The sequence below is a fragment of the Talpa europaea genome (assembly GCF_964194135.1).
Source record: "Talpa europaea genome assembly, chromosome: 7".
NCBI lineage: Eukaryota > Metazoa > Chordata > Mammalia > Eulipotyphla > Talpidae > Talpa > Talpa europaea.
In genome coordinates this window covers 64,359,321-64,383,501 of record NC_140074.1, presented here as the reverse complement: position 1 = coordinate 64,383,501, position 24,181 = coordinate 64,359,321, and the positions used below count along the sequence as shown (strand labels likewise).

The window sequence follows — 24,181 nt, the reverse complement described above, 5'->3', positions numbered from 1 at the left end:
GGGAGCTGACTGTTCCTGGCAGGTGGAGGGACTGAATGCAGGGAACTGCTATGGGCTGTGGGCCCAGGAGAGCCTTCTGGCTGCCTCAGGCCAAGAACCTGGAGACCCCGAGAGGCCTTTGCAGAAAAACAAAAGGTATCACGGCCTGTTACCAGTCCCTGCGCTGCTCACATTGGCTGTGTGACTTTGGACTCATCACAGGCCACTCTGAACCTTGACAAGATCCCCTCTCCGATCCTTGGCTGTGAGACACCCTCAAGACCAGGGCTGCAAAGCACTTGGTGGGGGCCATGTGGATAGCACTGGCCACACATGGGGTATGGCTGTTTCCCCCAGGAAGGAGCCCCCGTAGGCCAGGCTCCTGGTGGTACCTCTGCTCTCAGTGCTCCATTACTGTCCATCCACGTCTGGAAAGCTGCCCCAAGGTCATCTTGTTGCTGTGCAGGGAGAAGGCAGGGTATACATTCTGCTGCCTCCCTTTCCCCCGATACACCAAGTAGGTGTCCCTAGTCTGAACATGAGCTTTACCACCATCCCCAGTGGGATTGTGGCCAAGTCACATGTCCTCTGTGGAACTCCATCCTGCTCTCCTTGCGAAAAGTTAGAGCTGACCTTTCTACTCCCTCCAGGCACCTCCATAGTTCTCTACTGCACTCAGGATTACACTCCTCACCATGGTTCCAGTACTCTGCCTGAGAACTGAGGCCTCTAGCCCTGCCTCCCTTCTCTCTCCCACATATGCTCTGAACACCAGACATTCGAACACTTCTAAGTCCCTAAGCACCATGCTCTATCTAGCCACAGGGCCTTTGAGCATGCTGCCCCCATTGTCTACAACACTCTCCCTTCCATTGCTCCATCTGGCATCTCCTATCCCAGTGGTTCTCAACCAGGGGTAATGTTGCCCCATAGGGGACAATTAGCAATACCTGGAGATGTTCTCAGCTGTCGACTGGAGGAGGGGGTGCTCCTGGCATTTACAGCCACATGCTGCTTAATGTCAGGGATATATTCTGAGAAACGCATCATTAGGCAACTTAATCATTGTGTAAACATCAGAGAGTGTAATCACACAAATCTAGATGATGCGGCCTCCTACACACCACACAATGTGGCATGGCCGATTGGGATGACTGGGATGTGTGGTGTGTGGCTGAAGCAAGTGGACGGGGGCCGAGGATGCTGCTTAATACCCTGCAATGCACAGGGCCATTGCTAGAAGCAAAGCACCATCTGGTCCCAAAGGTCAAGCAGGCTGCCGCAGAGCAAGCCAGCCCCACGCACATCCTGTAGATGTAAGCTGCAAAGGGACTCTGCTGAGGCTGCTGTCTGAGGCTGGGGAGGTTCTTCTCGCTACATCCTGCAGTCCTGTTCCTCCTTTCACTCTCACTGTAACTGCCCAGCGTGCTCTGTGCCTCCTCTGCTCCCCCCTTCCCCCATCAGCCCTGAGCTTGCAGAAGCAGGGCTGCAGTCTTGCTATGGAAACTATGAGGGGAGAATATGACAGTGAGTAAATCCCCAGATTGGGGTCCGCAGCGGGCAGGTACTGCTCAAACCCCAACCCCAGCCTTGCTACTTACTAGCTGCATAATCTGGGGCAAGTGGCTCAACCTCGGAGCCTCAGTTGTTGCATCTTAAAAAATGGGTGTGAGGGCCTCCCCGGTGGCGCAGAGGTTGAGCGCTGGGTTGTGAAGCTGCCCGCAGCCTCTGCAGCGCCAGTTCGATCCCCAGTCGCCAGGTGAAGGTCCCACATGGCGCGCAGACCTCTCCTGCCACCCGCTGCTCCCCTCAGCAGTGTACTTCGTCACTCTGCCTGTTCTGCTCTCCGCTCTGGCTCTGGTGAATTCTCTCACCCTCCCGCGCTTCTGACTGTACCCAGTGCTTGTATAAATAAATAAATCTTTAAAAAAAAAATGGGTGTGATAATAAAATTCAGCACTGTTGAAAGGGATCAATGAGTTAATACATGGGGAGCGCTTCTAGTGGCATCTGGCACTGGAAATATAGCTACTATTCAAAAATTGCAAGATCCTCTGATTTTTCATTATTTTAGAGGGAAAGGGTTGTATCCTGGCTCTCTTCACTTTCTCCTACATGGCTCTATTAATAAGAAGGACTGGGGAGGGGCGTGGAGAGAGGTCAGGGCGTTCCTTGTTTTTTTGGGTGACACAGGCGATATAGTGAGTAGTTGAGAGACAGAGGCTCATGGCCCGAGGGCCCGCCCACACTGGAGGCACCAGGGCCAGACTCATAGACTGAACTTCAGTAAAACAGGGAGGGCTCAGAGGGCTTGGGAGGGGCTGTGCTTTCAGACAGGGCCAGGCCATCCCCTAAGGAGGAACTGCGGAGTGGGCAATCAGCCCATTGGCCAACTCTTTGTTCTCCACTCTGATGGAGGGACCCAGAGCAATGGGCTGGTCTGCAGAGCAATGTACCAACGGGACCTAGAGCACAGTGGCTGGAGTCTTCCCGATTCACAATCAAGGGCACTCCCTGGCTAATTCCTGAGTCTCCTGCCTCCCGGGGTTCTTTCTGATGTTCTGGGCCCAGGGTACACTAGGGGGAACAAAGGCATCCCAGGGCTCATCTTAGGGTTCTAGCCACAGGGCCAGAGATGGATCACCTGCCCCTCCCAGACCACCCTCCAGTCTTATCCCAAATAAACAAGAGGCACTGTTCAACTTACAAAGTGGATAGGGCTTCCCGGAGGACCCTGCAAAAGAAGAGGCTGGTTCAGTATTTGATGGGGACTGGGTGCTGGAAGGGTGATCTGGGCAACATGGCTCTGCTCTCTGGGAGGCTGGTCCTGCCAACCTGGTCTACATTAGCTACAGCCCTGGCCCTGCCAGGACTCATCTACACTCTCCTAGAAGTCTGCCGGCTATAAGAAGCTTACAGGTCCTCTGAGGTCAGGGCCAAGACCAGTGTCGGTGGGCAAAACCCTTGGACCCCGTTCTAAGAATCCCTGCCTCCTGCCTGAAGTGTAAGTGGCATCGAGCACACAGTTACCTACCGGTGGACCGGGCCGCCCCCTGGGGCCGGGAGGACCCTGGAAGAAGAGGAGAAGAACAGTGAGGCCCTGGACAAAGCTCTTCCATCCCCCTCCACCTGGGCCTCCTGGAGCAGCCCCAAGATCTGGAACAATGGTGCTCCTGACACAGACAGGAAGGACGCTGACGGTTTGGAGGGAAGGACATGCCCGAGGCCATCAGGAGTCACAAGGAGAGGAACCTGGCCCATTCCGGTCCCACGACCTACCCACCAGCCCTCCTGCCCCGGCCCACTCACCCTCGGACCTTGCAATCCCTGGAAGAAGACAAAGCGGGGGGAGAGAGTTAGGGGACTCGAGCTGGGTCTCGGTCCCACCCTCCGCCCCCGCAGCCTCCAGCTCAAGACTCACCAAGTCCCCGCGGCTGCCTTTGTCGCCCTTTGGACCCTGCAATAAACCAGGCCCAGTAAGAGAAAGCTCAGAGGGGAAGCCCCATTCCCTGGGTGGAGAAACCAAGGCTCAGACTGTCCCCAAGCCACAGACACAATGTGGAGCCAGGGAGGCAAGGGAACGTAGCAGTCTTTCTGGCCAGGCGTCTGCACGTACCGGGCGTCCAGAAGGTCCCAGGATTCCGAGGGGCCCTTTGATGCCTTCCTTTCCCTAAAGGAGAGAGAAAGGCTTATGTGTCCTCATCACAGGGTCTGGGGGAAGAGTCACAGGCACAGAGGGCAGCATGAGTGTCCTGGGGAGCAGGAGAGAGGCTTCCTCAAGCAGGGGCCGGCCACACATCACAGAACCCTTCCCGTGTGACAGAGCACGTGTGGAGATAGGGAGCAGTAGCCTCCCTGGTAGGAATGGCATACACAAGGGTGTAGAGATGGGGAGGGAGACCAGGGCAAAGGAGGGCTCGACACTGAAGGGGCAGGAGCAGGAGGAAACAGGCATCCACCCTGCTGAGGGTGGCCCAGCTGGTGGCAGACCAGCCTCATCAGGACAGAGAGTGAGGGACTCACCGTCAAGCCCGAAGGACCCCGCGGGCCCTGGATGCCTTTGAAGCCGAGGTCTCCAGGGGGGCCCTGCAGGAGGGAGAGGAAGGACTATGCCTGAGAGGCCACTGAGTAAAGGCCCCTTATAGCTCTACCACCCATAGAGGCTGGCCAACTTTTGCCCTCCACGTTGAGAGGCCATACTTGCGAGGCCTTGGGAAGAGCAACAAAGATCCCATTAAATATCAGCAGGGGTCAGTGTGCTGGCTGCCTGCCTTGGTTAATTGCTATAACAACTCTCTAGGTTTTATGCCCATTGTATAGATGAGGAAACAGGCTGAAAGAAACACTCAAGCACAGAGCTGGTAAACTCTGGAGGTGGGCTTAGCACTTAGGCTGCTGGGATATGAGCATCAGGGGACGAAGAGGTTCCTGCTGTGTCCTTAGACTCCCCCCCCCCAAACCCATAAGTCCTCAAGAAAAATGTGACGAGTTAATAAATGAGGGAGTTGGTGGGTAGATGGGACCCCAACATGGGCAGTGTGGTGTGGACATCCATACCTTGGGTCCGAAGAGACCAGCTATTCCTGGGAAGCCCATCTGGCCAGAGTCACCCTGCAGGGAGAACAGGATGAGATGGGGTAAGTTGGGTCAGGCAAGGGTGCCCGACCAGTCACAGGGACCCCGGCTCTGCCTTGTCCCAGAGACATCAGCCACTGCAGCTCCAGGAGCTAAGACAAGAGCGAGCACACACTAGACACCAGGTCAGCCTGGCCAACTTGACTCTTCATTGTCCAAGTTGTTTTGGTTATTCAGGGTCTTTTGGTTATTGGTCTTTTCCAAATGAATTTCAGAATCAAGCTATCATATTCTACAGGAGAAGTGATGGAATGTCGATTGGGATTGTGTTGAATTCATAGACCAGTTGGAATTGAGTCAATATTGGGTCAATATTCAATGCCGCTCAACAATGTTTTGTAGTTTTCCGGGTACATGTTTTGCACACCTATTGTCACATGTATACCTAAGTATTTCATACTTTCAATGATATTGTAAAGAGTATTGATTTTCAGACTTCAAATTCTGATTGGTTATTGCTAGAAATTGCATTTTGACTTAGTGCCCTGCCATCTTGCTAAACTCACTTTTTCTAGTACCATTACTGTGAATTCCATTGGATTTTCTACATCAACAATCATTTCATCTACAAATGAAAAATTACTTCCGCTTTGATATGAAGGTCCTTCATTTATTTTTCTTGCCATACTCATTGGCTAACACTGCCAGAGTAACATTGAAGGCAAGTGGTGATAGCAGATACTCTTGACTGTTTTGGGTCTCCAGAAGAAAGAATTTAGCTATTTTTTTAAATTATTTTTTTAGATTTATTTATTTATACAAGCACTGGGTACAGTCAGAAGCGCCGGAGGGTGAGAGAATTCACCAGAGCCAGAGCGGGGAGCTGGGAGCAGAGCAGGCAGAAGGACCGAAGTACACTGCTGAGGGGAGCAGCGAGCGGCAGGAGAGGTCTGCGTGCCATGCGGGACCTTCCTCTGGTGGCCGGGGAGCAGCCGGGGATCGAACCAGCGCTGCAGAGGCTGCAGGCAGCTTCGCAACCCAGCGCTCAACCGCTGCGCCACCGGGGAGGCCCAGAATTTAGCTATTTATTATTAAATATGATGTAAGGATTTTTCTTGGATGCTCTTAAGGACGTTCCTACTGCTCCTAATTGGCTCACAGTTTTTATCAGAAGCAGAGCTGGATTTTATCAAATGTTTTTCCTGCATCCACTGAGATGATCAACTGGGTTTCCTTTTTTTAGCTTGTTATGGTGAATTATATTGATTTGTGTTTTAGTGTTATACTATCCTTGCATTCCTAGGATAAAACCCACTTGATCTTGGTTTATTATCTTTTTTTATATATCCTTAGATTTGTTTTGATAAGATCTTACTAAAATATTTTTAATTGCAATGTAGAAAATTCAATTTTTCCTCAAACTTTATTGATTTGTGGATTGTTTATACAACTATAAAATTTGGGGAGTCTAGTTTCACACCTCCGCAGGCTTCACTCACCCTCCACCAAACTCAGTGGCAATACCCTATCACCTTCCCACATTTCCCTGCTCCTCACTCCACAACCATTCCCCTAGTAACCAGTGTATTTCTCACAGAGTCTAAGAGTTACTTTTGTGTTTTTTTAGTTTGTTTTCTTTTGCTATTTATATTTCGTAAATGAAACAAAACCATCTGGTAACTATCTTTCTCTAAGAAATTTTGTGTCTGAATTTATGGATCTATCAGTATGTAGTTTTCCTTAATGTCAGCTTTGACATCACATAATGCATCAGGAAGTATTCTCTCCTCTTCATCTTCCTGAAGGAGTTTATGCGGAACTCTACAGATGTTTATTAGAATTCACCAGTGAAGTCATGCGAGTCTAGAGTTTTCTTTGTGAGAAGATTTTAAACTACAGACTCCATTTCTTTAATATATAGAAGGTTATTTAGGTTATCAATTTCTTCTTGAATGGACTTTGGGACTTAGGTTTTTTTGGAATTTGTCCATATCATATAAGTTTTTTAATTTATTGGCATAGTTGTTTGTAACATTGCCTTATTCTTTTAATATTTTGTACCACCTGCAGTAACAACACCTCTTCCTGATATTAGTAATTTTTCTACTGTCTTTTTTCCTGATTAGTTTGGCTGGAGGTTTATCAGTTTCACTTATTTTGAAAAAAACAACTTTTCATTTTTCTCTTTTTTGTTTTTTTACTTTCTAATCTTCATAATTTCCTTCTGCTTATGTTGCTTTTAGTTTCCTTTCCCCGTTTTCTTAACATAAAATCTGAAGTCATTGACTTGAGACCTTCCTTCTTTTCTGATCCATGAGTTGTTGTTAAAATGTCCCCGGAGTACTATATTAGCCTCCTGCCAATTTTGATATGTGGAGTTTTCACTTTCATTCGGCTCAAAATGTGTATTTCCCTTTTGCTTTCTTGACCCATAAATTATTTAGACATTTGCTACTTAGTTTCATAACATGTGGGGATATTTTAGATATCTTTCTGTTATTGATCTAGTGATCAATAACATTATTGATCTATTGATCCTTGTGATCAGATACCATTCTTTGTGTGATTTGAATCCTTTAAAATTTATTAAGTCTGGTTTTAAGGCCCAAGATATGGTTTATCTTAGTAAATGTTCTACAAGCACTTGAAAAGAAGGTGTATCCTATTGATGTTGGGAGGAGTATTCTGAAATATTAGGTCAAGTTGGTTGATAATGTTGTTCAATACTTCCCTATCCTTACTGATTTTCTGTCTAATTGTTACATGTTATAGAGATAAATGTACTGAAATTCTTGACTGTAATTGTGAATTTGTCTATGTCTCCTTATATGTCTACCAGTTTTGCTTAATATATTTTGAAGATCTATCATTAGGTGTATTACACGTAGGATTTCTATGCCATCTCAATAAAATGCCTTCTCTAGAAATGAACTTCCTTATGACTGCTAGAAGCCATTGCTCAGAAATCTATTTTGTCTGACATTCAAACAGCTGTTTCATTTTTTTTTTTTTGCCATGAATATTAGCACAGTGTATCTTTACCCTGTTTGTGTCTTCATTTTTAAAGTGAGCTTTTTGTAGCAGACTATTGTTGGAGCTTGTTTTTTTTTTTAACCATTCTGACAATATCTGTTTTCAGTTGGTGTGTTTAGATAGTTGCCACTTATTTTCTATATGCCCACCTGTTCTTTGTTTCCCCCAATTTTTCATGGTAGGAGTAAGGTGAATTTTGTCTCTGGGACAGAAGGAAGAAAGAAGGCAGTCCAGAGCACTGGACTGGGAGTCAGTTTATCCAGGTTCTGGTTATGATCCACCTTTCCTCATTCTAAAGAGAACACTCAGATCTCAGCCTCCTCCCACTCACCCCACTCAGGATACCTGGCGCCCTTGTCACAGAACAGGTGGGTGGCTCCTTGTGTGCACACGTGAATGTGAGTATTTGTGTGTGCAAGTGCATGAGTGTGCATATTCCCTGGGGCTCACTTACCGGCTGGCCCTTGGATCCAGGCTCCCCCTGGTTCCCAGGAAGCCCCATTCCACCTTCTGTCCCTCGCTTGCCAGGAGGACCCAGTTGCCCAGTTAACCCACTTTCACCCTTTAAGAAACACATCAAAATGAACAGTCAAAGGAGGAAATGGTTCAGGGTGTCAGGGAGCTAGGGGATAGAACAGCAAATCTACAGGTCGGTTTGGATGCTGGTATAACAGATGCAGGAATGAAAAGGAGGGGGTGGGGCTCAAATGTTCAGCCTCCTGAAAAGGAAGATTTCTTCCTTTATTCTGCTATCCAAGGTTCTGTGTCCCCTGAACTCTCTCACACTACCACTCCTCTGGGACCACGCAGCTCCCACCTGCACACCTCCACTCACTCTATTCCTCCAGCCTAGACTGCCCCATCCTTTCTATTCTCAACCAAATCCTCCTTTTTAAAAAAATTTATTTATACAAGCACTGGGTACAGTCAGAAGTGTGGGAGGGTGAGAGAATTCACCAGAGCCAGAGAGGGGAACAGAACAGGCAGACTGACGAAGCACACTGCTGAGGGGAGCAGCAGGCGCGGCAGGAGAGGTCTGCGCGCCATGTGGGACCCTTGTTGGTGGCTGGGGAGCAGACCGGCACTGCAGAGGCTGCAGGCAGCTTCATAGCCCAGAGCTCAACCGCTGCGCCACCAGGGGAGGCCCTCAAATCCTCCTTGACCAAGGCTATCTGTCCCCACTGAAACCTGGAGCTCAGGGAGGCCAAGAAGCATGTCTCATTCATTTATCTCAATTGTCCCTTCACTGTCTATCCCTGAGCTCAGACTGATTTGGGGCTGCTTCCCCCTAAGTAACTCAAGGAAATTCTAAACAGATTGCTTGGATGAGGGTCCCTATGGCAGAAAACATTATTCCACAAGGGTCCACTAGGGGGCACTCACGGACAACTCACCAACCAGTGGAGGGTTTCAAGGGCCAGGTAGGGGGCAGTATTTATATCTACTTGGATGAACTATCCCTGTATATGTCGGGTCCAAGCTTGGGCCAGGGACCCCTGACAAAGGCAGCAATGTGGATTCCATTTTCCACTAGGCCCTAGAATAGGTGCATATGTCACTATAGGCAGTATCATCATTACTAGTACTCAGGCAGAAAGGGTGGGTAAGTGGATGAAGAAGTATCTGACCTTGAATCCTGGGGGCCCCTGTGCTCCAGGCAAGCCAGCCACACCTGGATTTCCTCTCTTCCCAGCAGGGCCCATGGGGCCAGGGATTCCATCATCTCCCTGCTCCCCCTGTAAAGGAAGAGGCAGAGGAGGGCCCCCCAATATTTCAGGACATAGATGGCCCAGGAGCAGGAGGCTGTACTCTAAGATGGGGGTCATACTAAGTGTGAGGATGGGGGGAGGTTCCAGGGGCGGTGAGAAAGGTTGAGGACTTGCGAGTGGGGCAGGGGAGTTATCTTAAACCGGAGATTTTGTCCACGGAGATGAGGAGAACATTTTTGGGTGCTGGCATGGAAAAGAGGGGTCAGGAGGGCCACACTCCCAGGTCCCAGGGGGTGAGGCAACAGTCCATCCCAAAATAGCCCAGGAAATTTTTGGATATGTTGTTTCTGTCCCATTCAAGTTCGCCAAGCTGCTCCTCCTGACCCATAGCCTAAGGCAGCCCCCTGCCCCACTCCCAATACACACATGTGTTCACACTTGCGCATGCACACACATGCACGCACACACACACACAAGCACACACTTTATCAAAATGGAGACACCACCTGAACTAACCCCAAGTGCTGCTCACCTGTTGTCCTGCTTGGCCGTCCCTGCCAGGAAGCCCATCTGGTCCAGCGACACCCTCCGGGCCTTGTCTCCCCACCACGCCCCGGGGGCCCGGCAGTCCCTGCAGGCCCTGGTGATATACAAGAAGTGGCTGAGGGCTTTTAGGGAGGGCAAGGAGATGGGCAGGAGTCACTATGGGTGACAGGAGTCACTATGGGTCACTCACCTGGATGCCCCTCCGTCCTGGAGCCCCGGCCTTGCCTTGCTTCCCCTTAGGTCCCTGCAAAATCAAGGGGCACATGATGGAGGCCGCCTGGAGGAGCTGTGGAACCCCAGGAGCTCTGCAAGAGGGCAGAGAGAAGATCAAGACCCCTGCCTGGCCGGACCTTGCCTTTCATCTCTTGGGTCAGAGCCTCTGAATCCGCAAATGGACGCAAACAGCCTGGTCTGAAGCTCAGGGTCAGGGCTGGCCTTGGAAGGACAAGGTGCCACTGGCCCTGCTGGGCCCCCCTCCCCCTTATGGGCTCCCCTGCCACAGAGCAAGTCCCTGGTGGGAGCCTGGCCCAACTTCAACAGTGGAGGGCAATGTAGGGGACCTGTGTGTAAGGCAGGGAAGTCCTCCTCATGAGGGTCACTGCCCTGCTCCTCCTCCAGACCCCCTGGCACATTCTCATGGTCTCTTTCTACAGGCTATGATAGGCTGGAAAGAGAGGCCGGCTCTGTCTTGACTGCCCTGCCTCCAGATGCTGCTAGTTGACCTCAGACAGGAGGTTCCCCCTCCTGGGCTCCCAGAAAACAGGGAAGGTAATGGCCCTATGGCACCCTCTCTTTCTTATGGCCCTCCCACCCTACACTGTGTGCTCAGGCCAATCTCATCCCTTCCCAGGACCTCTCTCTCCCCCACGGACATCCAGCCCTCTCACCTCATCCCCTTTGGATCCTTTGGGTCCCGGCCGTCCCCGGGGTCCTGGATGCCCCTGCAAACCAAGGTGAGATGACTCAAGGCAGCCCCAGGATTCTCTCCCGGGGAGGGTGGCCAGATTCCGCCTGGAGGGGGAGGGGTGGGGAGGGATTTGGGGGTGCAGGCTCTGGGGGTGTCCCCAGGGTCAGAGCAGGAAAAATCTGAATGGGTTACCCTTAGCCCTCTTGCAGGGAGGGTCCCTTTAATAAGCTTTAATACAGCATGTCATTCTCCCTCCACCACTCCACCCGCCTTGGGGAAGGAAGAGGGAGATGGGACGGGAAGCACCACTCACAGGCCGGCCCTGTTGGCCCGGACTTCCACGGAGGCCTTGTACACCCTCCTGTCCCTGAAAGACAAGGAGGTGTTGAGGAGCTCACCTTGGGAGAGGGCAGGGGGCCCAGTTCCAGCCTGGTGGAGCCCCAAAAGCCCTGCTCTTCTGGGGAGCCAAATGCCATCCCCCCAGCCTCAGCTTCCCCATCTGCAAAATTGATAAAACAACGACCCACCAGTGGGGGTGAAGGAGGGCAGGTGGAGTGCTTGGTGGGCATGTCTATCTCCTGCTTCTGCCTATAGTTTCTGCTGAGACAACTGTTCCCCACATGAGTGGGGGTTTTGGGGCAGGGGTCACTTCCTCACCCCTCATCCTCTCCCTCCGTAAGGAAAGGTCTGAGGCCCTCACCCTTGCCTAATGTACTAAACCCCCAGGCTTCCACCTACAGGGAGCTGTGCTTCAGCCTGCACCAGATGGGGTAGGAAGGGTTGGCTTCTGCCTGGGCTGTTCTGATTCAGGTCATGTGACGGCGCCAGGACCACCCTCTCCTGCAACACTCCCCATGCTGCCAGCAGGTAGAAGCTCTGATACTTACAGGGTATCCTGGGTCTCCTGGTTCCCCGCGGTCTCCTCGATCCCCCACTGGACCCTGAAGGACAAGGACAGCAGCAATTATGGGCCACCAAGTGCAGGGGGGCTTGGCCTGGGCCTCAGGGGCCACACCCTCTGCAGAGGGCCTCCCCCTCCCTGCAGCATGGGCCAGGGGACAGCAGGGGGCCCTTACCCGATCTCCAGGGGGTCCAGGGGGCCCTTCGGCCTGGCCATCCTCACCCTGCTCCCCCTGTGGACGTGGAACAACAGCTTTAGGACAAGCCTCTCTTCCTGGTAACTTGCTGGTTTTAGTCACTCCACTCTGAGGCCAAAAGGGTCCTCCTCAGAGATGAAGTTCCACCTCGTTAGGGTCAGAGTTGGGGAGATTGAGGCTAGGGAGGGAAGGGGTATCCAATTTCACCCTCATTCTCCCATTGAGAAAAAACTCTTGAGAGAGGAAGTGACCTGCTGAAGGTCTGAGCAACCGGTCTTGTGTAAAATGGGGGTGACCATTTTAGTCTTCTTGTCAGACAGCTTTAGTTTGGGGGTGCCCAGCGGCATGGGGAGCAAAGAGCACTATTCTCTGTTCCCAGACCCTAGGCTCATGCCAGAGCGTGGTTTTGTCAACAATTATGATGGCAGGGACGATCTTGTGGTACAGGCAAGGCGTAATCAGAGAGAACAGGGAAAGAGCAAAGTTTAGAGTTGAGGCCTTTGGACCCTGAGGTCACCCTCAGGTGCTGGTCCCCCTGCAGAACAAGTGACTGGATACCATGTGCCAACCACCAGGAAGGTGTGAGCCCAACAGCAAAACAAACAAACAAGCAAAAAACCCAGCAGAACCTTGGGGCTCAGAACGTTCCAGTCCCAGACAACCAGTGTAAACTTCTCTGGGCACCCACTTTGGGCAGAGGGCTCAAGCCTGGTTGCCCATGAGCCTCTTCTTGTAGTAGGGAGTGAAGGGGGACCTGAGAAGCCAGAGAGAGGGGAGCCATCCCTGGGGCTGGGGCTTGTCCTGGGCCCGAGAGTGCTGGTGTCTGTGTTTGAGACCTCCATGGCGCCTATGGGCATATGTTGAAGGTTGCAGTGGCCACTGGGCAGCGGGGATTCCCTCTCCTTCCAGCCCACGCTCCATGACTCTTGTCCCCACGGCTCTATCCTGCTGTGGTGGGAGACAGCAGGACCGGGGGCTGTGGGGAGGGGTACCATGCTGACCTAGTGCATATATGTTCAGGCCTTTCACGAGACTGGTCACATATATCACTCCCTAAATCCATGCAGCCCTCATGGGGCCCCCAGGTAGCCCCCTGTGGCTGCGATGGTTATCCTAGGTGAGGATCCCCATGTGAGGCCCGGGGAAGGAAAGGCCTTAGCCAAAGCCACACAGGCATCACCGAGGCTCTGGGTCAAAAGCTAGCTACTCAGATCTCTCCCTCTCCCCTATGTGATTTAAGGACGGCTATCCTTAGGGGATGCACTTTTAGCATTGGACAGTTGGTAGAGTCCTCGCCCCCCTCTTCCTATTCTAGAGTCTCATCCCATCTGCCCAGTCCCTCGGACTGCCACCTTTGTGGACTCATGCCCAGAGGCAGTTTCCGAGCTGAACAGCCTACGGGCTCAGCTAAGCCCCACTCTACCAGGAAGCAGGGCCTGGCAGCTGATGACAGGGTCAGACTCCTGCCTGCCGTGCTCCCCCTGGCCCTGTGCTAGTCCCTGAGCGTGGAGTCTGTTTCCCCACATGTCACATGGGACACTGACACCTCCAGGGCTCCTAGTGGTGAGGATTATGGAGAATCCTGGGAAAATAACCCCTGAACTTCGGGGTCCAAGCCAGACCTCAGTTCCCTGAGGAACTTGCTCTCCCTCCCTGCACCATCCAGCTCATGGTGGACTATCCATTTATGTGGCTGCGCTACTTAGGAGCCCTTTGGGGCATCATCTGCAGGCCCTAGTTCAGGGACAGAAATGCACTAAATAAATTATAAATCCACACAGGCCTATTACATAGCCAAATAAGTGACTGATCTAATAACTGCTCCTAAGTCAGAAACTGCATCTGGGTGGCATGTGTGTGGGCTTCCGGTGCCTCACACTCGCCAGGTATCCACCCTGCAGAGGAGGCAGCTCAGGGAATCCTGGGGCTCCTCCCGAGTCCCCAGCAGATTTCAGGCCGATTTGGGGTTAGTTTCCCATTCTCAGAGGCCACAAGACTGCTTCTAGGCCTGCAAAAAGAGGGAGGAGAGGCTTGGATCCCTCTGCCTCCCAGACCTGGTTCAGGGTCCATGTTAACCCCTTCTGTGCCAGCCCTGCAGCCTGGGAGGGGCTGGGAGGGCCTGGGGGGTTAAGCGGTACTTTTGACAGGCTCCTGGGGGTTGTGTCATGGCCTGCGGCCACTTTGATATCAATATTTTCTTTTCCAAGTGGGAGGAAGGAGCCAGCTGGGCAGAAGCCAGGCCAGGGTGACTCACAACAGAGGGATAGAGTTAGTGGGGTGCTGACTCGGCAAAAACATGGAGGGTTCAGGAGGCAGGGTGGCAGGGAGACAGATCCAGCCTGCAGAGTCCTCCCCATGGGCAGAGGAGGGAGGATGGGAAGCAGAGCTTCAGAAACTTGGGTCCTGGGGCCCAGTCAGCCCTGCCTTGGCACGGGAACTGGGAGGGCCGGCACCTTGGGCCTGTGCCCCCACACCCCCACCTGCACTGTGGGGCAGGGTGCCCTGGCCAGCCGGTTTCTCCTAGAAATTTCTCTGTGGAATCTGGAGCCAAGGGGTGGGGAGTGGACACGCCCTCCCTCTGCCTCGGTGGTCCCCTCCTGGCCATGAAATGCCGAAGTTCCACGCGCTGCCTCCGCGGCCCTCTCAGGCTCTCCCTGGGTGATCTCATTCATGAGCAAGGCTTTCATCCCCACGTTCAAGGCGATGATGGAACTGCATGGGTTAGTCACTATGCGACTGAGGTCCTTTACCCGGAATCCCAGGATGGCGGGAACTGTGTGCCTGTCGCAGAGACATCCGTGTTGAGCATTGGTCTAATGGCTACCTGCAGGCAGGGCTGCGGCCGCCTCCTGGCTGACCATGAGTGACAGGCGAGCCTGCCATGAGCTTCCAGTGCCACTCCAGCCACAGTGCCCCAGGGCCCGGCACCAGGGAGCAGCTGCTTCCCAGGACTAAAAACCCACCTTTTCACCTTTTGGTCCAGGAGGTCCGAGAGGTCCCACAACCCCTTTGTGTCCCTGTAGGAAACAAGATGGTGGGAGGTAAGAGGACACGGGAGGGACAGGTGATGAAAGACAGGACCTCAGAGATGGGGACACTGGGCTCTGTCCTAACTCCACGTGTGACTCTCAGCAGGCCCCATAGCCTCCCCGACATGCTGCCTGGGTCCCAGACACCCATCTGGGGATGTGCCAGCTGCACTGATCGGGGACTCAGCTGACCCCACCCAGGACCAGATCTTGGCAGAGCAGGGCAGGGGCAGGGGCAAGATGCTTGCCTCAGTCGACTCCCCCAGGTGGTGAGCGGAATTACACACATGGGGCCTCCATGGGCTCCAGCACCCCTTATCTTGTCCCCCAGTCTCTAGCCCCTTATCTCCTTTGCCCTCCTCTCCACGCCTCCCCCCTGCTGTACCCCACTTCTATCCTTAACAGACTGCCCGGCATGCACACATGCTTTTTTAACCTCCTCAAGCCTCAGTTTCCCTTTCTGAGCAGGTCCCCTGCTTTTTGAGGCCTAGTCTCCCCAGAGGTGTAATGAGGTTTTGGCTCATCCACCTCCAAGGGGGACATGCCAATTTGGACACAGAAAATGGGATAAGGTTCGTCTCTTTCATAGAGAGCAGCTGTGCAGTCTGGAAATGAGGTGTGTGGGGTACCCACTATCGGAAGGAGAGATTCAGTGAGGACTTGGGGTGGGTGGGAGGAGGGCTAACTCCCTGATGGCCCTACCCCTGCCTGACCACCAGTGGGCCTCGACCTCCACCCTGGTCTAGGGCCCAGGTGTTCCCAGGGCAAGGAGGCCACAAGTCTGCAGTGGCCTGAGGGCAGGTGCAGTGAGGTGGTCAGGGCAGGGCCTGGGTCCAGTGTGCAGGACAGATATCCAGAAAAAAGGTGAGGTGTCCTTACATCGTAACCAGCCAGTCCAGGTTCTCCTTGGGACCCCATCCGTCCTGGAGCACCCTGTGAGAGACCGGCATTGGCACAGGGTGAGGCTCTCCCAGCAGGGACTCAGGCTCGGTGCCCCCCAGATGCCAGCCCAGTTCAGCCCAGCAGCCTGAAGTCCACTCTGCTCAGAACCAGGGCCGGAGAGGGAGGGGGAGAGCAAATGGCGTCTGTCTCCACCCCTGCAGCCCTTCCTCCCCAGCTCCAGTGTTTCGTGAGAGTCCGTGCCTAATTTTCTGAGCCAGTTGTTAAACAGACGCATAATTAAAAATTAAATTATATGCGGTTACAGTTAAATCAATTGTACTATAAATATGATACTCAAAACTGACCCCTTCCTGATTATTTTGCTATACTTTGCTATTACTGGTGCTCACGTGGTTATTTCCATCTATTGGGTCTGTGGGGTGGGAATACTAGATAACAGAGCAGGCCTGCCCACCACCTCCCACCCACGTCCACACTGGGCATGCGGGGTGGTCATGTGGGCGCTTGACGTCAGCTGTGGGGGCATTTACACCACGGACACTGGCGAGCCCCGTGAAGCTGCACGGCTGTTCATCAGCATGTACACACTGGCAGCTCGGAGTTGCTGCACCCCTCATCTGCCCCATTCCTTGCTTCCTCTCCACATCTCCTCCTCCCTTGCAGCTGTCAACCTCCTTGATTCTTTCCTCAGCCATGGCCGGGACACCCTAAGTCACCCCAGGATCTGCAGATTTACTTCGATCCTTATGAATCTATTTCCAGTGGGAAAACCCGTGGTTCAGTAAAAACACTCCCTCACTCTCCCCCACGGCAGGGCTTGTTGATCTGGGTCTAGAGAGGATGTCAAAGACCAAATGGCAAGAAACACTGTGTGGACTTTTCCAGGGAGGGGGCTGTAGCTTCTGCAGTTCCCCAAAGGAATCCATGACTCAAAAGGGGCTTGGACAATGGACAACCAGGGGATCGGCCACAGCCTGGGCGGGCCACAACAGCACAGAAGCGCCTCCCTTTCTGCCCCTCTGCTCTGGGGCTCCCTCCACCCTACCTGACCCAAAGAGTTCTCACCGTTGGCCCCAGGCTGCCCCGGGAACCTTTAGGACCTGGGGTACCGGGGGGTCCAGGGTCTCCAGGGGTGCCCATCTCACCCAGCTGTCCTTGGTAGCCCTTGGAACCCTGCATCGGGAGGAGAGACAGGCTGTCACCAGACCCCAGAGCAGGGGGAAGAGGGGGTGAGGGGGGAGGGAGAATGGAGAGGGTGGGGGGGGGGCAGGGGCAATGGTGGGAGGAGGGAATCCACCTTGGCTCCAGTCCGGCCCTTCTCGCCTTGCTTCCCTGGCTTTCCTTCAGGTCCCTGAAGGGTGGAGGGAAAAGAGAAAGATGAGGAGAGAAAACTGAGACAGGGTCACAGAGCCTTGGAGTGCTAGCTCTGGGGGTAAGCTGCTTGGATAGCAACCTGATTCCACATCCAATACCTGTGTGACCTTGAGTGTGACCTGGTGACCTAGCCTCCCATGCTAATTTCCTCCCAGTGGTCTTATTTGCTCACAGAGCTGGGGGTGCAGCCTGGTGATACAGTGATGTGCCCATACTTAGTGATGCACAAATTGTTTGGCCCCCTTGGAGCAGCACTTTGTACTGAGCTCTCCAGGAGCCACCTGCTTCTCCACCATCTTAGCCACCCTGAACTTGAGGCCCTATTCAGACCCCTCTTGGAGATTCAGACTGTTGAGTTTCCCAGCAGTGCAGCCACTAGCCAGATCCCACAGGACCTTGATTCAATGGCAGTTCTCTCTGAGTCCAGGTCCAAGGTTCAGGGCATCTAGTGATGGCATGAGGCAGGCTGCAGAGATCTTAGGTCCCCCTCATGTCTGAGATGCTGATAATCCCTGAGGCCCCAGGGCCTTCCTCCCAGGGTCTGCGGCTAGTGGGGCTCCTCCAGTGGAGACTGTGCTGGGAAGTCAGCTGTTCTCCCCCATGCTCCCGCAGGGGTGCCCAGTCTGTTCTCTCAACAGTCCTGCCCTCTCCCCACAGTGCATCTCCAAAGGCTGCCCAGCTCTGCCCTGATCCAGGGTGGAAGGGGGCAGGCCATGAGGTTTGTCTCCATAGTTGTCAGGGAAACTCAGCTCAGCAGGGGTGAGTGAAGTCATGTAAGTGTACATGTGTGAGTGTAAGAGAGGAGAATCAGAGAGGGAGAGGGAGGAGAGAAATAGCAGAGCAAGTCCCCTTCCAGGGCAACTCTGGGTTAGGGCAGGCAGTGTGTCCCAGCTACCCCTAGAGGACACTCTCTTCAAGGCCTAAACCTCAAAGGGAGCTGGAAAGAATATCATGTTCTTGGCAAACTAAAGCACACGTTTCTTTCAATCCCTGTGGTTCATTAACAGAGGTATATATTGTAGGATGAAGGAGGTGATGGTCCCACCTTGGAATAGACAAAGCAATTTAAGAGGAAGCACTAATTGTGATGGAGGAAGGAAAAGAGGGAATCCCAGAGGAACAAGGAAACATTTGGGCAAGCCCAGAGCTACTCGATTCCTGTCTACAGTTGCCCTGGGGGGTGGCCAGTGGACAAAAATTACAGGGAGGCCACTTTTGATTTAGCATGAGGGAGAAATGTCTGCTCAAAGAACACAACAGGGTGGAGAAGATGACTGTCTGAAAGGGAAGCGCCCGCCAGACCACCTGAGGCCCCCAGGGAGGAAGGAGTCAGCCCTGGAAGGACCCAGGGCAGGTTGCCCTACATCCTTGTGCTTGAGTCCTCATGAGACCCTGGAAAAGTCCCTCCCCTTGTTTGTGCCTCAGTTTCCCCACCTGTGACATGAAGGATTTAAACTAGCCCTGCACTATTCCCTAAGGCAGCCCCTGGCCACCGGGGCTTATGAGCACTTGACATGTGGCCACTGTGACTGAGGGACTGGACTGAATTCCTAATTCAATTTAACTTGAATTAACTTAAAAATTAAATTTAAGAGCTGATCATTCAGTCATTGGAAAACTTAAAATGTTTGGAACAACCTGGAAATATGAATCTATAGTTTCAAGTTCAGAGCAAGTATTTCCGATGAAAATTTAGCATCTGAATTGACATGTTCTGGAAGGGTAAATTGCATACTGGGTTTCAAAGAGTACCAAAAAATGCAATATATCTTACTGACTTTTATATTGAAAAGTTAATATTATACAACATTATGTACTGAAATGTTAATATTTTGCATATATTGGGCTAAATAAAAATATACTACATAATCAATTTCACTGCTATTCTTTCTACTTTTAAATGTGGCCACTAGGAAATGTAAAATTCTACTTGTAGCATGGCTTCTGCTTCTGTTGGGTAGCACTGGACTAGAAAACCTCAAGCTCTTTTATTCCTCAGTACAAAAACGCTAACAATCATCAAGGCCTCAGCTGCGAGCCAGGCATGGGGCCTGCATTCTGCATGGCATCTCATTCAACTCTGGACATACAGCTGAAGGAGGGGGTTATTTGACCCATTTTAGAGCTAGAGAAGTTGAGGCTCAGTGAGATGAAGGTGCTCTCTGTGGGTCACTCAGCCAGGTTAAAATAAATTGTAGATCCTTTGTTTCTGGGGCTCCCGGTCAGGCAAATGTGAAATCATGATTCTGGGACTGGACTGCTGGTTGACTGAGGCAACTGCAGGGGATGATTCCTTATCAGGAGAAATGAGTCAGGGCTGCAGCCTTCGGCACAGGGCCAGGGAGATGGGAGTCTCCCCCAGGACAGGCAGCTGCCCGACCACCTGCGTGATGGGCCCTCCCTTCTCCAGCTGGGCGCATCCTCCATGGTGTGGGAAACCCTGTGCAAGGGCTGGAGGAGCCAGCGGGGTGAGTTTGCAGTGATGAAGACTTCAGCTGGGCCCCCATCCATATATATAGATGTGTTTCTGGAAAGGCCCTGATGGCTCATAAAATTCTATTTTTAAATACTTGACTGTTTCTAGGCCACAGAGAGGGAGATATTTGTCCTGCAACCCTGACACCAAAGACACTCACTGCCTATTACCCAACACACACTCAATCTGGTCCCAAGGGACTTCTTTCTGGTTCTGGTATATGCAAATTAAGAGTGACAGTAAAACAAAGACATTAACCCTGATCTATCACCACCACCGACGTGTCACTACCATTGCCACCACTGCCACCATCGCCAGGGACCATCATCACCCTCACTACTACCACTACCTCCACACAGACAACATCACCACCAACGAGCATTGTTGTATAATATTCACCATCACGACCACTTCTTCCACTGTCACCTCCACCATCATCACCATCAGCACCATTGTCATCACCATCCCCATCACCACCAGCAGCAGCATCATCACCATCACTACCACCACCAGCTTCCATTTCCTTCTCCAAATTCAAAACACAATCTTTTATATTTCGGGTTTATTTTATAAAGTGCCTTCCTACCCAAGGTTACACTGGTCTTTATAGATGAGAAAATCAAGGCGTAGAGAGAGGCAGTGATTTGCCCAAGGTCACAAAGAGAGTGGGTGTTCCAGGCAGAACTCAACCTTTGGCCTCTAGGTCCTATTTATGCCATATGCCACTCTGTTCCCATCATAATATTCAACAACTCCCTGAGAAAGGTCCCCTGAACATTGGAAATCAAAGCAATCTTAGCACACATCCCTTCTAAATCTTTCATCATTCTAAGGGTGTGACCAGAGAAGGCAGGGCAAGTGAAAAGTCACAAAACAAGTCACTGATGGAGAATCAGGCCAGCACCCTTCCTGCTAAATTCCCCTTGGCCCACGTCCCCACAGCCAGGCCAAGCCGGGGGAGGCCTGCTGGCCTGGCAAGTCTGACCAAGAGACTCCTTTTCTAGTTGTTTGCTGAGTTTACACTGTTGCAACTATTAAGGGGATTAGCACTTCATTTCTATTTTTAAATAATAAATATTTTCCCACAGCCACATCTTGATGGCTAAGTTGGATCCATCCTAGGTTAGTCATTTTAATACCCAGGAGGCAAGAACGGTCTCGAGAGCAGGCCTGAATGAAACTAGGCAGCTAATCTTGGGGGATGAAAAGCATAATGGGGATCTGGGCTGGAAGCAGAGGTATGAGATCTCAACACCTGGCTGACTCAAGGGGGGTCCCAGGGGGCTTATATCTTTGGCCTACTTACCTGCACTGGTCCCAAGTTCAAATGAGCCAGTCCAGCATGTCCAGGTCACATGTACACATCATGCTGAACTGGGTATTCCTTTCACAGCTCCCCTCACCACAAAGTCAAGTCCCAAGCCATCAGTCTAATAGTTAGACACTCTAAAATCAGGCCTGCACCAGCTTCCCAGCCGGGTCTGGCTTCCAGCCATGCCAGAGCAGAGGGCTAGTATGTGTGGAGTCATACAGGGCCAAGTTCAATCCCCAGTTCTGTCTCTTCTTAGTTGTGCAAGTCTGAGCAAATTACTTTAGCTCTCTAACTTTCTGAAATCTCAGAGAATGGCTATCAGTATCGAAGAAGGAATATTCCACAAAGAAACAGGACTGTTTCTTTCCCTTCCCCACCAGGTTCTATGCCCTTTAAGATGCTTAAATCAGAGATGCTTTCTGATTCAACACTTCAATCTCAGGGGACTTGGCCATGGAAAATGTTCATGAGTGTTTGTGGATTAATGAAACACATTTCTGCTAGGATAGAAGGGGAGAACTTTTCTCACCATCTTTTCAATCAACAGTGTTTGATCACTTTCTATGTAATCAAACAGACACTTGGCTGGGTGTGAGATATAATATAAACCAGACAAGGAAGGTCTTCCTTAGCCTTGTGGGACCAAACTATATACTAGGGGATAAGGGTGGCCTGGAAGCTGGGAATCAGGGAAGGCTTCCTGGAGGAGGGGTATCTATGATGACAGTAGGCCAAAGAGGAGTGAAGCAGGTGTCGGGGGAATGAACAAGGGAGAGCATCCTAGACAGAGATAACACTATATACAAAGGATCATGGGTGAGAGTTACAGCCTGCCCAAGGAACTGGAAGAAGTTCAGTGTGGTTGAACATGGGATTGGACAGGACAAGGTCAGCAGGGGCCAGGTTTGTACAGGCACAGCTGCCAGGTAAGGAGACAGATGTTACTCTGAAGGCACTTGGGAGCCATGGAGGGTTTGGCAGGGGAGGGCTAGTGGTTCTCTGGGTAATTCCCATGTGGAGGAAGGAACACAGCAGAGGATCCTAAGGCAGTGGCTACTAAAAGATCTACCCCCAACTGCTTGAACATGTCAGCGTATTACTGACACTCAGAAGCCCCAAGTGCCAGCACATAGCCCTGCATACTCACCCGGACACCAGGGATGCCAGGGGGCCCAGGGGGCCCATCTTCACCCATCAGCCCCTCCTGGCCCTTCTCACCACGTTCACCATCAGGCCCATGGTCACCCCTGTCCCCCTGGGTTGGAAGGGTATGAAGAGGGGAGAGAGAAAAGAAATTAGCACCAGGATCATCAGAGGCAGCCCCAGACCTCAGGGCTTCATTTGGATGTTGTGAGCTGACTAGCCCCCTGATTCCCTAGTGGTGTCCCAGCACCCAAGAGGGCCCCACTGGCAAGTGTTGATGTCTGTGCCTGTGCTGGGGGCGGGGAGTGGCTCACAGGGAAGAGAAGATGCTGGCCACACCCACCCCATGGGGTCTGCAGGAAGGGGACAGGTTTGGGGGACTGGGGCTATGTCACCCCAGTAGACATCGAGAGGACAAGTCTGCATGAACTGAAGGAACTTTTCATAAGTGAAAAAATCCACCCAGTTCTGTCACTCAGAATGAACTCTCCATTTTTTGGAGTTGCATTTTCAACTCTTGCTTACATGAGAAGCGCCAACAACAAGAATAAGAAGAGTAGGAATAATAGGTCTGATTGCTCTGGACCAGGCAGCAGAACAACTGGTCAAAGGCAATAAAGCTTTTGACCATCTTTTCAATCAGCAGTGTATGATCACTTCCTATGTGATCAAACAGACACTACAAACTAAGCCTTAAGACCACAATGCAACTGGACTTGTGAGTCCATCTTTATTTTGTCTTAGTGTCTGATTCCATCATGAGCATGTCCTCCCCTGTGTCTGCCTGTGCGGTTCCCATTCTCTGGGCTGCAGAGCCCTTCCTTGGTGGGTGAATGGCGGCTGACACACAAGCACTGGCCGTGTCCTGGCCACCTTCTGGCAGGACAGGGCATGGGTTGGTACTCTTGGCTCTGAGGGCAGAGCGTGGGCAGTGGCCGCAGAGGGGCAAGGCAGAGAAACCTGAGAGACAGGGTATAAGGTTGCAGGTATGAGGAAGTTGTGGATGGGCGAGCAGGTATAGGAAAGCAGGGTGTCTTTGCCAGTCATGTTCTAGGTGCCATGTTTTATGAGATATGCTGATTAGCTAATGCATGTCCAGGAGAAAGGATGTGGGGGGCAGGGAGCCAGGGCCTGGGAACAGGGGGGCTGAGAGCACACCCCATAGGCTGCTCCCGCTGGGACCCAGGCTCTACATGTGGGGGTGGGGGTGTGCTGGGCAGTTTCTACATTCCCATACACGTGACCCAGACTAGGATGAGGTAGGTCAGCACAGGGAAGATTGGGTGACCAGGAAAGGCTGGGCCTTGTGGTTTCTGAGGTTCCTGCCCACCAAGATTCTCAAGATTCTAAGCACTGACCCTGATGACCCTCTCCCAGGTTGCCCTGACTCCAGGAGTGCCCTCTTGCCTGCTCTCCTAGCTGTCAGAGGCTGGCAGCCTGGCCTGGTGGCCGGGGTGATTTCCAGCAAGGGGTTCTGGTTCCAGGGACTACCCAAACCCTCATGGCCCAGGCTCCCACACAGTTGGGGCCCTTGTGACTCCTGTACTCAATGGACCCTGGGGGTCCTGGAGAATCCTATAATTTCAGAATCCTAGGACAGAAGAGCCTTACAAGTTGCCTCATTGAACCATGGAATTTATAGATGGGGAAACTGAGGCCCTGGGAGAGGTGGAGACATCCCAGCATCACCTGTAAGTCAGTGGCAGAGTGTGGGTGAGAACCCAGGGTTCTGGCTCCTTCTGCTTCCAAGACTCTCTGCTCAGGGGATACTACCTCCCTCACCCCTGGGGTCTTGCTCTCAGCTCTTAAGAGCTACGTGACCCTGGGAAAATTTCCTCATTCAAAAGATACCATCACAGAGTCTGTGTGAGGACTGGAAGAGATAATCCATGCAAGCAGCCAAGCAGAGATGGCACGAGCTCTGGATAAAGATTGGTTGTTTTCAGGGGCCACTGCCAAGCCATCTTGATGAGCTGGAGGGTCAGCTGGAGGGTTCAAAGCAGTAATGGCATGAGCTATAAAGTGCATCTCCAAGAGGATGTTTTCCCCATGAAGGTGATTCTGGTATACATACAAGGACCAGAGAAGATGCCATATG

The 24,181-nt window shown here is 52.0% G+C and overlaps 1 protein-coding gene across 1 annotated transcript in view; it reads right to left on the bottom strand.

The window, feature by feature from the left end:
- COL27A1 (collagen type XXVII alpha 1 chain) overlaps positions 1-24,181 on the bottom strand; it is a gene marked incomplete at both ends in the record, with an annotated part of 130,912 nt that overhangs the window by 5,674 nt on the left and 101,057 nt on the right. Inside the window, 21 exons of the mRNA XM_084237503.1 lie at positions 372-437; positions 2,687-2,713; positions 3,014-3,049; positions 3,289-3,306; positions 3,401-3,436; positions 3,596-3,649; positions 4,003-4,065; positions 4,537-4,590; positions 8,042-8,149; positions 9,216-9,323; positions 9,829-9,936; positions 10,033-10,086; positions 10,730-10,783; positions 11,063-11,116; positions 11,637-11,690; positions 11,826-11,882; positions 14,810-14,863; positions 15,755-15,808; positions 16,844-16,951; positions 17,076-17,129; positions 22,088-22,195. Coding sequence (XP_084093629.1) covers positions 372-437; positions 2,687-2,713; positions 3,014-3,049; positions 3,289-3,306; positions 3,401-3,436; positions 3,596-3,649; positions 4,003-4,065; positions 4,537-4,590; positions 8,042-8,149; positions 9,216-9,323; positions 9,829-9,936; positions 10,033-10,086; positions 10,730-10,783; positions 11,063-11,116; positions 11,637-11,690; positions 11,826-11,882; positions 14,810-14,863; positions 15,755-15,808; positions 16,844-16,951; positions 17,076-17,129; positions 22,088-22,195 — 1,329 coding nt within the window. The remainder of the gene's footprint in view (positions 1-371; positions 438-2,686; positions 2,714-3,013; positions 3,050-3,288; positions 3,307-3,400; positions 3,437-3,595; positions 3,650-4,002; positions 4,066-4,536; positions 4,591-8,041; positions 8,150-9,215; positions 9,324-9,828; positions 9,937-10,032; positions 10,087-10,729; positions 10,784-11,062; positions 11,117-11,636; positions 11,691-11,825; positions 11,883-14,809; positions 14,864-15,754; positions 15,809-16,843; positions 16,952-17,075; positions 17,130-22,087; positions 22,196-24,181) is intronic.